General features: G+C 41.7%; 1 protein-coding gene and 1 non-coding gene across 2 annotated transcripts; one reads left to right on the top strand and one right to left on the bottom strand.

Moving 5' to 3' along the window:
• Positions 1-2,561: 2,561 nt before the first annotated feature.
• On the top strand, positions 2,562-6,781 carry LOC137958984 (probable auxin efflux carrier component 1b). The gene is made up of 6 exons (XM_068806225.1): positions 2,562-4,391; positions 5,124-5,427; positions 5,519-5,604; positions 5,864-6,021; positions 6,142-6,218; positions 6,353-6,781. Exons 1-6 carry the CDS (start codon positions 3,323-3,325, stop codon positions 6,417-6,419), a joined length of 1,761 nt encoding a protein of 586 aa, XP_068662326.1. The 5' UTR covers positions 2,562-3,322; the 3' UTR covers positions 6,420-6,781.
• Positions 6,782-9,341: 2,560 nt separating this feature from the next.
• Positions 9,342-9,413, bottom strand: TRNAP-AGG (transfer RNA proline (anticodon AGG)). The gene has a single exon. It is a non-coding gene; the product is annotated as a tRNA-Pro (tRNA).
• Positions 9,414-11,124: the final 1,711 nt, after the last annotated feature.

Genomic DNA, 11,124 nt, shown 5'->3' with positions numbered 1-11,124 from the left:
ATTTAAAAATTAAGATTTTTCCCTCACTTGAATAATTTACAATTCGTGTTTGTTTGTTCTAGAAATGCACGCAAGAGGGGACAGAAGCAAAACACGGTACCGTGTCTTATGTTAATTCCTCTAAGCTTTATTGCTGGTTTTTTTCCATTTCTCTGTTGTCATCCACGACAAGTGCTGACGACACTACCAAGCCACCGTGAATTCTCTCTACCCTTCGCTTGTATTCCTTACAAGCAAACAAACCCTACCCAAACCAGCAAAATACCTGACAGAAATCGAGGATTTTAACCAAGCAGATTCTAAAGAATCTGTGATCTGCTCCGGTAAATACATTCTTTCTATTTCTACGTTTCAACTGGGAATTGGGACTCGACAATCATGGTGTATTTCTGATTTTGTCTGACCAAAACTTTAAATCATACTCTTTTTCTGAAGAAACAAAACATCTGGGCTTCAATGGAGTCATCAATCGCGTCGATTGGCGAAGCAAAAGCGTGCAGTGACATTAATTTTGTGGTTTGTTCGAGTATCAGAAAGCTTCACAGTTCCGAGAACAGAAATCTGGCGATATTCACTCTTTAGCAGCAGATAGGTAGGTCCAATGCGAATGTCATGAAACTTCACTCGAGAACTAATTCGTCAAATCCCCGTTTCAAAGAAGCGCCTACCGAAAACAATCGCTAAAGCAGCGATGTTGATCGTACTCCTAGAATTTAAAGTTGACGATCAGAAAAGTGGATTAGAGTTTCAGAACCTCTAATCCTGCCTCGACCCAGAACTGAAAAAGAAGCAAAAAAAACATCTTTATGGAAACTGATGCAGATGGATGCAAACATCTTTCCTAGTGGCGGAGAAAGGATAATTGGGACGCCTCAGGACCCCACGATTCAATTTTAAGATGAAAAATAAAGTTAATGCAGTACACATGATGAAAATTTGAGTCAGACGATTAAAGAAGAAAAAAGTTTTATTTATTGGCCGAGTCCAGAAGTAGTGGATTTCATCATGATTTGCACAACGATACTGATGCTCATGGTACGACCCTTCGCCTTAAATTCATGTTTGGTTAATTCTGTCTTTCAGAGTTGGCGAGGATTTTGTTCTCTTTCCCTGACAGATAATGCTTTTAATTATGATAAAGGAGGCTATCCTTCAACCTTTTGCAGCAGATGGGAGCTTTTCCTCTTTCTCCATCTGCTTTGCGTTTTTATTTATTCATTTTTTGTGACGGAACCGAGGTCGACGTTAATGGCGTGCCACCTGACCTTTAGCCTACTGAAAACGGCGCCGCCTGCAATGAAGCGAAGCGGCGAACTGAAAGCTGGAAGTTTCAGTCAAGACTTTAGAAATTAAAAATTATATTTTTTGACGAAAAAAAAAGATGGATTTCAGTTTTCTTTCTGCTCCTGCATGCGTGAGACATGGATTCCTCGACAAATGCCTCGATCTGGGACCCTTCTTTTTCCCGGTTTGGGGGACTGAAATGCGTCCTGATGTAAGTATTACTTCACGGAGCCGCAGCGTAATAAATCAAAAAACGGCTTTTAAGTCATCTCTGCAAGTTTCCTATTTGATTTCTGTGAATCGATCAATTCAACCCAATTATTAGAGGATTTGTCTTACTTTAATCTCATGCGCTTTCCTTGTCGAGTTTCGCGTCCATTGATGTTCGATTAGAAAACTCTTTCTGGTTCTCATCCTCGTTCTTTCTTTCCGGAATTTCGGCTGCTTCACTCTCCTCCATTTTCATTCGCCGTTAGTCCCATCTGAACCAGAAATCCAGAAATGTGGACCCTACCTTGTATTTATTTTAGCTTTATCAAAATTTTAAATAAACTTTAAGAAGTGGAGATGAGTCTCATGAATGTTTCCTCTTCCACGCTGTCGAATAATTGCAGACTCGACAGGAATCCAGATTCCAGAAATCTTAGGTGGAGCATGCCTTTTAACACGTGTCATGACATGTATCATCATTTCTAGAACAATGAACGTGGTTAATTTACAATTTAAGTATGCCTTTTTTTTATTTTCTCCTCAGCGTGCCCAAGTAATTTTCTCTTGGGTGAGAGACCACAATTTTAATTGCTACTAGTTACCACGGTCAAGTGTAAATGACGTGGGCGAAGCGGTTCGATCCGAGAACGTCGACATCGTGAGAAAGGTTGTCGTCGCGGGACCCATTTAAATCTGATAGAGACGGTTGTTTAGTGGGCCCATATGTTTCGTGTTGGTTGGGAAGAAACGAAGCTAACGGTTCGTATTCCGATTCTCTGTTTATCAGATGGCGCCGTGTCAAATCAAACTGACCTCGTAGCCAGGCTGGTGGCCCGAGCGATGGACGGATGAGATGAATCTTGGCATCGACTGTGGAGCCCGCAATCAAAGAAAAGTGGACGAAATCGACAGAAATCTGGTTTTTTTTCTTTTACGGAGGAGACTGTGAGTTCCTCCACTGGTTAGGCTCTCTCTGCTTCATTTTTCTTTTTTCTCCTGAGAAAAAGTTCACTTCATTTCTTTCCTGTCTGCCATTAGAAATTTAGAATCCCATAAATATAAACGCAGGCTCAGGAGCCCATTCCCTTTGGCTCTGTTTCTTCCTGTGCTTCGACTGTTTTTTAAACTGCTGCCGCTACCGCAAGCTTGCAAGTGTCACCGCCAAAATCTCACCGAGAACTCTTTCTGGGTGTTTTATTGCTTCAGGCGGGTCCACCTTGTTTAGTCTCTTTCCCGGTAATTGGATCTGAATTCATCGGAAAAGATCTTTTCCGGCGGATTCCTTCGTACTTTGCTTGTCTGTCACCTGTATCTGTTTGTCTGGATTTACTTCTCTCTCTACAAAAGCTTCTCTCTGGCTCTCTCTCTCTCTTATGAGGCTCTTGAAATGGGTTAAATGTTTTGGTTTCTTTCCTCTTGAGTTGTTTCCTAGTTTTTCTTGGCTTTGTTACTTTTGTTTCTTTCATTCGGCTGGAACCTCCCCTGTTTCCGTGGAGCTGGTCTGTGTTAGCAAAGCTTCCATTTTTTGTTGAAAGGCGATCCCTTCTGGTTAAAATAGCTTCCCATTCCACGGAATATGAGGAAATCGCTCCTGAACGCCATGTCTGTTATTCTTTGTTTATTCTAACGGCACCTAATAGGGAAATATAGTTTGAAAAACCTCTAGACTCAGAGTAAACTACCCCTTCCCCTTTCTATTTTGTCATTTTGTTTTATCTCATTCAGTCAGCAAGGATCTTCACTCCCTGGAATTTCTCTATCGTTTCCTTTTCGGATTTTCGAGGAAAAAGTAGTGTGTGTATCTCAGTTTAAAGTTCCAGTTTGAAAGATGATCACCGGCACAGATCTTTACCATGTTCTCTCCGCTGTAGTCCCACTCTATGTTGCCATGATCCTGGCATATGGCTCAGTAAAATGGTGGAAAATATTCAGCCCTGACCAGTGCTCTGGCATCAACCGCTTTGTAGCTCTGTTCGCTGTTCCCCTTCTCTCATTCCACTTCATCTCTACCAACGATCCTTTCTCTATGAACTTAAGATTCATAGCTGCAGATACACTTCAAAAGATCATGGTCTTAGTAGTTTTAGGAATCTGGGCCATGACCAGTTCAAGAGGCTCCCTCGAATGGACCATCACTCTGTTTTCCCTCTCTACTCTACCAAACACCCTTGTCATGGGCATCCCTTTACTGAAAGGAATGTATGGAGAGTTTTCTGGAAGTTTAATGGTCCAAATTGTGGTCTTACAGTGCATAATTTGGTATACTCTGATGCTCTTTTTGTTCGAGTACCGTGGTGCGAAACTTCTAATAGTCGAACAGTTTCCCGATAACGCCGGCTCTATTATTTCCTTCAGAGTTGATTCCGACATTTTATCTCTCGACGGCAAGGAGCCTCTACAAACCGAAGCCGAAGTGGGAGAAGATGGAAAGCTTCATGTAACGGTGAGAAAATCTACCAGTTCGAGGTCGGAAATTTTCTCGAGGAGGTCGCATGGAATGAACTCCGGCGTCTCTTTAACTCCTCGGCCTTCGAACCTGACGAACGCGGAGATTTACTCGCTTCAATCTTCCCGAAATCCAACTCCGAGGGGTTCCAGTTTCAACAACACAGATTTATATTCAATGGTGAATGGGAGCAATAACACCAATGTGAGTCCCAGGCAGTCAAATTTCGGTAATCTGGGTTATGATGAGGAACGGGCAATAAGACTTTCCCCGGTGGCAGGGACCAAAAAGAAAATGAATGGAAACGAAGGAGGCAAGGATCTTCACATGTTTGTCTGGAGTTCGAGTGCTTCGCCCGTATCGGAAGGTGGCATCCATGTGTTCAGGGGAGGGGACTTTGGTAATGAACATCTCGGTGTAAATCATTCAACCGATCATCGTTTCCCAAAAGGTTAGTTGTACAATTTCCGAAAGTTTTGCTTGGATTTACAACTCTGTTTATCTTTTTCTTCCATTTGGCTTTCGGATAGACCTGTTTCCTCTATATGGTGTGATTAAAACCGTCTTGATGATTTCGGTTCCGTTTCTGGGTCGAGGAGCTCTGCTTCGTCTCTTTTTGACGCTGATTTGACCTGTTTGTTTGGTTTCCATGGTTGGTCTTTTCGGCTAAAAAGCGTGTAAATAGGGATGTGATCTGCACTCTGTTGTATTGTAGTTGGTGATGCAAGTGTCAGCTCTGCAACTTTGTCTGTTTGCATTTGATCTTTTGGTGTTTGTTGAGTTCGTTTTTGTTTGAATGTGAGCGAGCAGGGTTTTGGATTCTCATCTTCGGTTTTGATAGCTTTTCTCGTACTCTTGCTCTTCATCTTGTTCAGTCGAGACGTCTGATTTCGTCAATATGATCGGGTGCTTCTGATGGACTTGCTTTGTATCTTAGTGTATTTACGATTTTTCAGATTTCTTTACCGTTACTCCATTTGATTCCGCTGTTAATTTCAATCTTCTAAACAAATTGTTTTCCCCTGTTTACACTTTGATGTTATTGTTCTTTCTATTTTTGTGGGTTTTGCTGAATATCCTGCTAAAAAATCTCAAATTTTTGTCTGCTTCAAAAATCTTTGCTTTCCAGTTCTACATACGTGACAGCCAGATTTTATTGACTCGCTCCCTTTAATTATAACAGATCAACAGAATGATCCTTATGAGGATTATGGACGCGATGAATTCAGCTTTGGGAACAGGCCTGCAATGCAAGGGGAATCCCTCCACAGAGAAAAAGATGGCCCTTGCCTCTCCAAGCTGGGTTCCAGTTCTACCGCTGAACTCCATCCAAAAGCTGGAGCTCATGGTGAATCTAAGCCCACCACAATGCCACCTGCAAGTGTCATGACGAGGCTCATTCTGATCATGGTTTGGCGAAAACTGATAAGGAATCCAAACACCTACTCCAGCCTAATCGGTCTCATATGGTCTCTAGTTTCTTTCAGGTAGAAAGTCCTAGCGCAAAAGCATTGTATTTTGTCCATTTCTCTTCTGTGTTCTGCATGGACTTCATCTTCTTCAACTCGAAAATCACAGGTGGGGGATACAGATGCCTGCTATCATAGCCAAATCCATTGCAATACTTTCTGATGCTGGACTCGGGATGGCCATGTTTAGTCTCGGTATGTTTTGTGTTTCAGCTTATTATTTGTTCTAATAACTTGGACGAGCGATGTCTGTTTTTTTTAGAAGAACTTGAAACCTCTTCGCTCGCCTGATTCGATTCATTGGGTTCCTCCATTAATTGTTGTCAAACCATGTTGTTATTTTTCTAATTTGTGATTGAACAGTTCAAGGCTTCAAATAGTTTGATGAAAATTCAGTTCCTGTATGCCCGTTGTTCCTCTGGACACCGTTAACATCTTAATCCTTGAATTGCAGGTCTTTTTATGGCTTTACAGCCACGAATTATAGCATGCGGTAACTCAGTGGCTGCCTTTGCCATGGCCGTGAGATTCTTCACGGGCCCTGCAGTTATGGCTGCTGCTTCGATAGCTGTCGGACTGCGTGGTGTCCTCCTGCATGTTGCAATCGTACAGGCAAACAAATAAAATCTTTTCCTTTTTCTTCAGATTCGTTTTATGGCTCTGTTACTTTACCCTGTTACGCCATTATCAAAGATAAACCTGGCTCCTGCTCCTTCATCTTCAATCGTGCAGGCAGCTCTACCCCAGGGAATTGTTCCTTTCGTCTTTGCTAAGGAGTACAACGTTCATCCAGACATACTCAGCACGGGGTCAGTACTCTCCGTCCCTGTTTCCTGCTCCGCTCTTCAGTACTCCGTACTGGCATGAATGTCTTCTGTTTGGTAAAGAGAAGGTCGACCAGACACATCTGTAACGAATCTTTTTATCTTTTCGGATCTTGCAGAGTTATCTTCGGGATGTTAATCGCGCTTCCCATCACTCTCGTCTACTACGTATTGCTTGGACTCTGAAATCGTGAACGAAAGAGACGGCTCATCTGGAGGAAAGAGGATTTTTGCGGTGATGGGTTTTGCTTGTGTGACAGAACAAAAAGCTGAGATTTTTGTCGAAGTATGACTATCAAGTAGGATTTAGAGCCAGAGGGTACAATCTGTAAAACCAAACATGTGTAGTAGTAAAGAGAAACAGGGAAAGAAGAAAGACAATGAGCCTCCACGAAGCAGGTCTGTTCTTTCTCCTTTAAGAGATTCCACTGGACCTGGAAGGTGAAAGATGAGAATGAGAGAAACTCTTTTGTGTTTCTTTCTTTGGCGATTTCTGTCCTGTAAAAGAGAGAAACTTGGCTGCATTTGAAAGAAAAGCAGGTGCCACTTCCATTAAATATTATTTCGTTTAGAAGTAACGATTCACTTTTGCCATTTCTGCATATGAAAAAGCTTCATTTCAAATATTTTTTCAGGAAAATATCAAGTTTCTAATTGTCAAAAAGTGATGCAAGGTTAAAGTTATTTTTTCTGGTTTTTCTGTCACTTTAGGTGACTTGAGGCAGCCATCAAACTCTGGAAAGCCAAAGATGGTTTTGGGTTGGCTGTGCACCCAATATTAGCCATGTTGGTCTGTTTTTGGCTGTGTTTGTTGTGTCACGTATCATGCTTCCTCAAAGCATTGCCCATCTGGCGAAATTTGCACAAAAAAACAGATATTATGAAGTACTAGAGGCTGTTTTCTAGTTGCAAATGCCTCTTTTGATACACAATCACTCCATAAGGCCATGAGCATGTCAATATTGGAAAACCAATATGTTCGTTCACTAAAAGGAAGCTTTGAAATGTTAAAAGAGTTGGAGATTACTTTTTCTTGGTATGATTAGTTATTTTGTATTTTTGAGTTTCAACTGTGCGACCCTTTTATACGCAATAAATGCACTTCAAATGTGTTCGACAATTTATAACGTTGTCATCTTTTCTTTTCTTTTAATATTTTGCACGCTCAAATGTGTTCGACAATTTACAACGTTGTCATCTTTTTTTTTTTTACTTTCGTGCTTGAATTCTTGACAGCCAAAAGCCTATGCTCCTTTTATCGAACATATCTTTCTATCGTTCATGCCTAAGGATGAGGAGATAAACCTTGGCAATCTTAAGCAAATGGTTTATTGTCAATATATGTCCACGGTAGTAAAGGATTCAGTTAATCCCATGAGAAACTTGATGATTTTCTGTATTTCTCAATAGGATAGTTCATCTTTCATAGTTCCACAACTATAGTGTGGGATAGGACAAAGAACATATCTCTCGTCCCATAATCATTTGAGTTTGGTGAAATAAGAGCTAACATACATATTATGTTATACACAATATGTATCTCATTCTTAAGATGGAATAATTAACTGATATTTATCTAATAAGAAATGTTTGCACAGTTCATTCCGAATTGCTTGTGTTCCATCACAATAGAACACACTAGTCAAAATATCCTTGGAGATCAAACTCAATAACCAGGTTTTAATAAGGTTGTCACAACGAATCCACTATTACAATTCATAGTCGACATCCATGTCTGGTTGCTTTAGTGATCCATCAATAATCCATATTTTTTTTAACAATTAGAGTCATAGTCATGGAATGACTCCATATGCTATAATTCTCCTTAGTGAGGATTTGTGGTACAAGAACCAATCTAAGCTGATCTGAATTATAAAGATACAGTAGGTGATTGGGATTAGCAAGGTTGGATGTAATACTTGCAATATCTATGTTGAAAGGCAAGTGGTCTAATGGATTGGTGTGTCATCCTTGTACCTAGAGACCCGTGCAACAAAGTCTAACACACGGCTATTCCCATAGTGGTGCCAAAAAAAATTCTCACACTGTGGGAACTTAGTGGGCTCCGCACACATGCTTGAATTTCTAGTGAGATGCCTCGACGTGTGAACCAAACGCCATAAAATTTGAATTTCTGGAGACCTCGACGTGTCCACCAGAGAGAGAGGACTCAGTGAGTGCGCCAAATGCCAGAACAATTATGATTTTTGATGACATCGAGGTGTGCGCCAAAAATCTGGATTTCCAAACATCTCTGAATTTTAGAAGAGGAGATTTCCCTCTTTGGATGAACCTCTCGTTGTTGAGCGGCGGGAGAAAGCCGGGAGGTCGGAAAGTGCAACTGCAAAGCGAAGCCGAAACCCTGGCAAAGAGGTTCTAAACTTCGATGGTATCGTCGTCGAAGCCAGAAGCAACAACGAATCAAACACCTTCGTCGAAGAAGAAATGGAGCTCATGTTGGGTCTTTAGGGTTGGGGATAGAAGGTAACGAGAGGTTTTAAACCTCGACGGTATCATCGTCGAAGCTGAAAGCAGTGATTTCAAGATTGGTGAAAATCAGGTTGCTCTGATACCATAATATTTTTTTTGTTTTCCAACTAATGATACAAATCAGATTATAAGTAAAAATATTTTTATCTTCAAATCTTATCTTATCTTTAAATCTTATCTTCAATATAATCCCTTTTAACTGTTTTTGAAACTCATTTAGATCAATGGTGCCAAGGTTGGTAGTTTGGCACCTTAGTTGAGCTTGATGACATGGTCAACTTCTTTCCTTGGAACTAAAATCTTGGCGTCTCCCGTAACACGAACTCTTTTACCTTTTTAATTGGCATAGGTTGACCATTGGTCTTATCTCCTATAAAGCATCAAGAAAAAAGTGGACTCTCTGTGCCTAAAACCCTTTTTGAGCAATAAAAAATTTACAATAAAAATCTTAAAAAATAAATAAATTTAATTTTCTAATTAAAAATTAAATAAATATATTTCAAAAACTCCGTGAGAACCCACCTTAAACCCACACGGTTTTGGATTTCCCCTCATCTGTGCTCGTGCTCCATGGTTTCAAATAAAAAAACACTAATGGCGGAAAAATAGAAAATCGGCGGGGCATTCCGAGAATTGAACTCGGGACCTCTCGCACCCTAAGCGAGAATCATACCACTAGACCAAATGCCCATCTGTTGGCACCAGAGTCATAAATCCCTTGATTTTCACAGGCAAGATGATAACAACAGAAAGATTGAATGATCCCATCCATACATGTAGCCACCCTCATAATAGCTACCGTCCTTGTTCTCCCGATTTTGATTTTAAAGTCAAGTAAAAAGATCTGTTTGTTATTCTTCATCATCATCAGATTTTTTTTTCTCAAGAATTCTGTAGCTAAGAGAATCTTCATCGACTTTTTTCACTAATTTTCTTGTAACTGGGTTCTCGAAGCTCGTAATTCCTTAAATTTTCGTTTGCTAGTCGTATTATTGTTCTTCTCTCCTCGCTAATCGTTATCGATCATTTTCCACCACAATAGCAGATAACCGATCTCATCTAACCATCCCTTGCAAAACTGTGCCTTCATCCGCACAGTAACTAATATCCATGTAAGTGCATAAAAATGTCCCGAGTTCCAGGGTCGGAATACGCAGTAAAAACAATGAGCATGGCGTAGGCTCGCGTTTATGCTTGACGACCTCTGAAGAAAGAAGTGAGTTCAAGCTGATCCACAAAAGCAATCATCGCCCAGGAATTCCTTTTCTGGGCAAGTGGGATCTGCTCCACTTTTATCCCTGCTCTTACATTTCTCTTAATCATCAAATCCCGGACCACCCACAGCGATTCCTCCCACAAGAAGATAATCCAAACGTGTCAACGAAGCTGTTACTGAAACTTGGCCTATAATTCTCCGTCGGTTGATTTTCCTACTCCTTTACTGGAACTTGAGCAGAGGGAAGAGGGGGAACTGTGATGATGTGATCTGCTTCCTGTATGTGTTGTTTGTGGAAAAATGCCGAGCGTCTGTCGTGGATGAGAAAGAACGGCTTGTGTCAGCGACCGGGCTATCGCACGGTTGACCGGAGCCTGCCGCGTGGGACGGTGGCACTCTTGGGGACCTTTTAAGAAAGGGAATTTTCATTCGTAACATACTCTGACTCCTGCTCTCGTTGTGCTTCGCAAGCCGCACTCCGCACTCCGCACTCCGCCCTTGCCTTTCTACAAAAAGCGAGAAACTGCCAAAAAGCCTACAGTTGCCTCCTCAAGGGTCGATGGCGTGCTTAATCATTGCCCCACCCCCACGCCTGGCGCATGTTAGACACTGGCACGCTTTGCCCTCCACGTGCCGACAACTACCCTCACGTGCCGACTTTATTTGTCGGCTCTGAACGCTTCATTCCTTCTGGTACCCATGATTGCTCCATTCTCTGCCTCCGGCACGCGCGTTTCCCTTTCTTCTTCGCGGTCTTCCAAGCGCCAGCTCCCCGCGTCTCCTCCTCCTGACTCCCGTCTTGTCCTCTCCTCGTCCTCGTCCTCGTCGGCGCCGGTGACTTCTAGACCATCTTCCTTCTGCAGAAAGTTTCCCATGGACGACATCCCCTCGTGACTATCTTCTTCTGTACTTCTTTTTAAGCACTCCAACTCCATGCCTTCGCGGTGCGCTGGGATCCAATTTCACCAACGAGATCGAGTTGTTGATATCTTCGGATAGAGTTAACTACATCTACCTCAACATATCGGGATGAAATCCGCCTCGTCTAGTTTTGTTTTGTTTGCTTAACTCATAACAGAAGACACGAGAAAGGAAAGCCACTACCTCTTCCTTTTTCACTTTCGCTTTCGAGAGTTCATTTGCAGAGCATGGAACCATACTCGTGTTAATTTGTTTCAGGATGAC

Source organism: Aristolochia californica, unplaced genomic scaffold, assembly GCF_029961685.1.
Source record: "Aristolochia californica isolate CCGP_79_NKW_82.1479 unplaced genomic scaffold, dmAriCali1.0.hap1 SCAF_3, whole genome shotgun sequence".
Taxonomy (NCBI): domain Eukaryota; kingdom Viridiplantae; phylum Streptophyta; class Magnoliopsida; order Piperales; family Aristolochiaceae; genus Aristolochia; species Aristolochia californica.
This window is presented reverse-complemented; position numbering and strand designations above follow the sequence as displayed.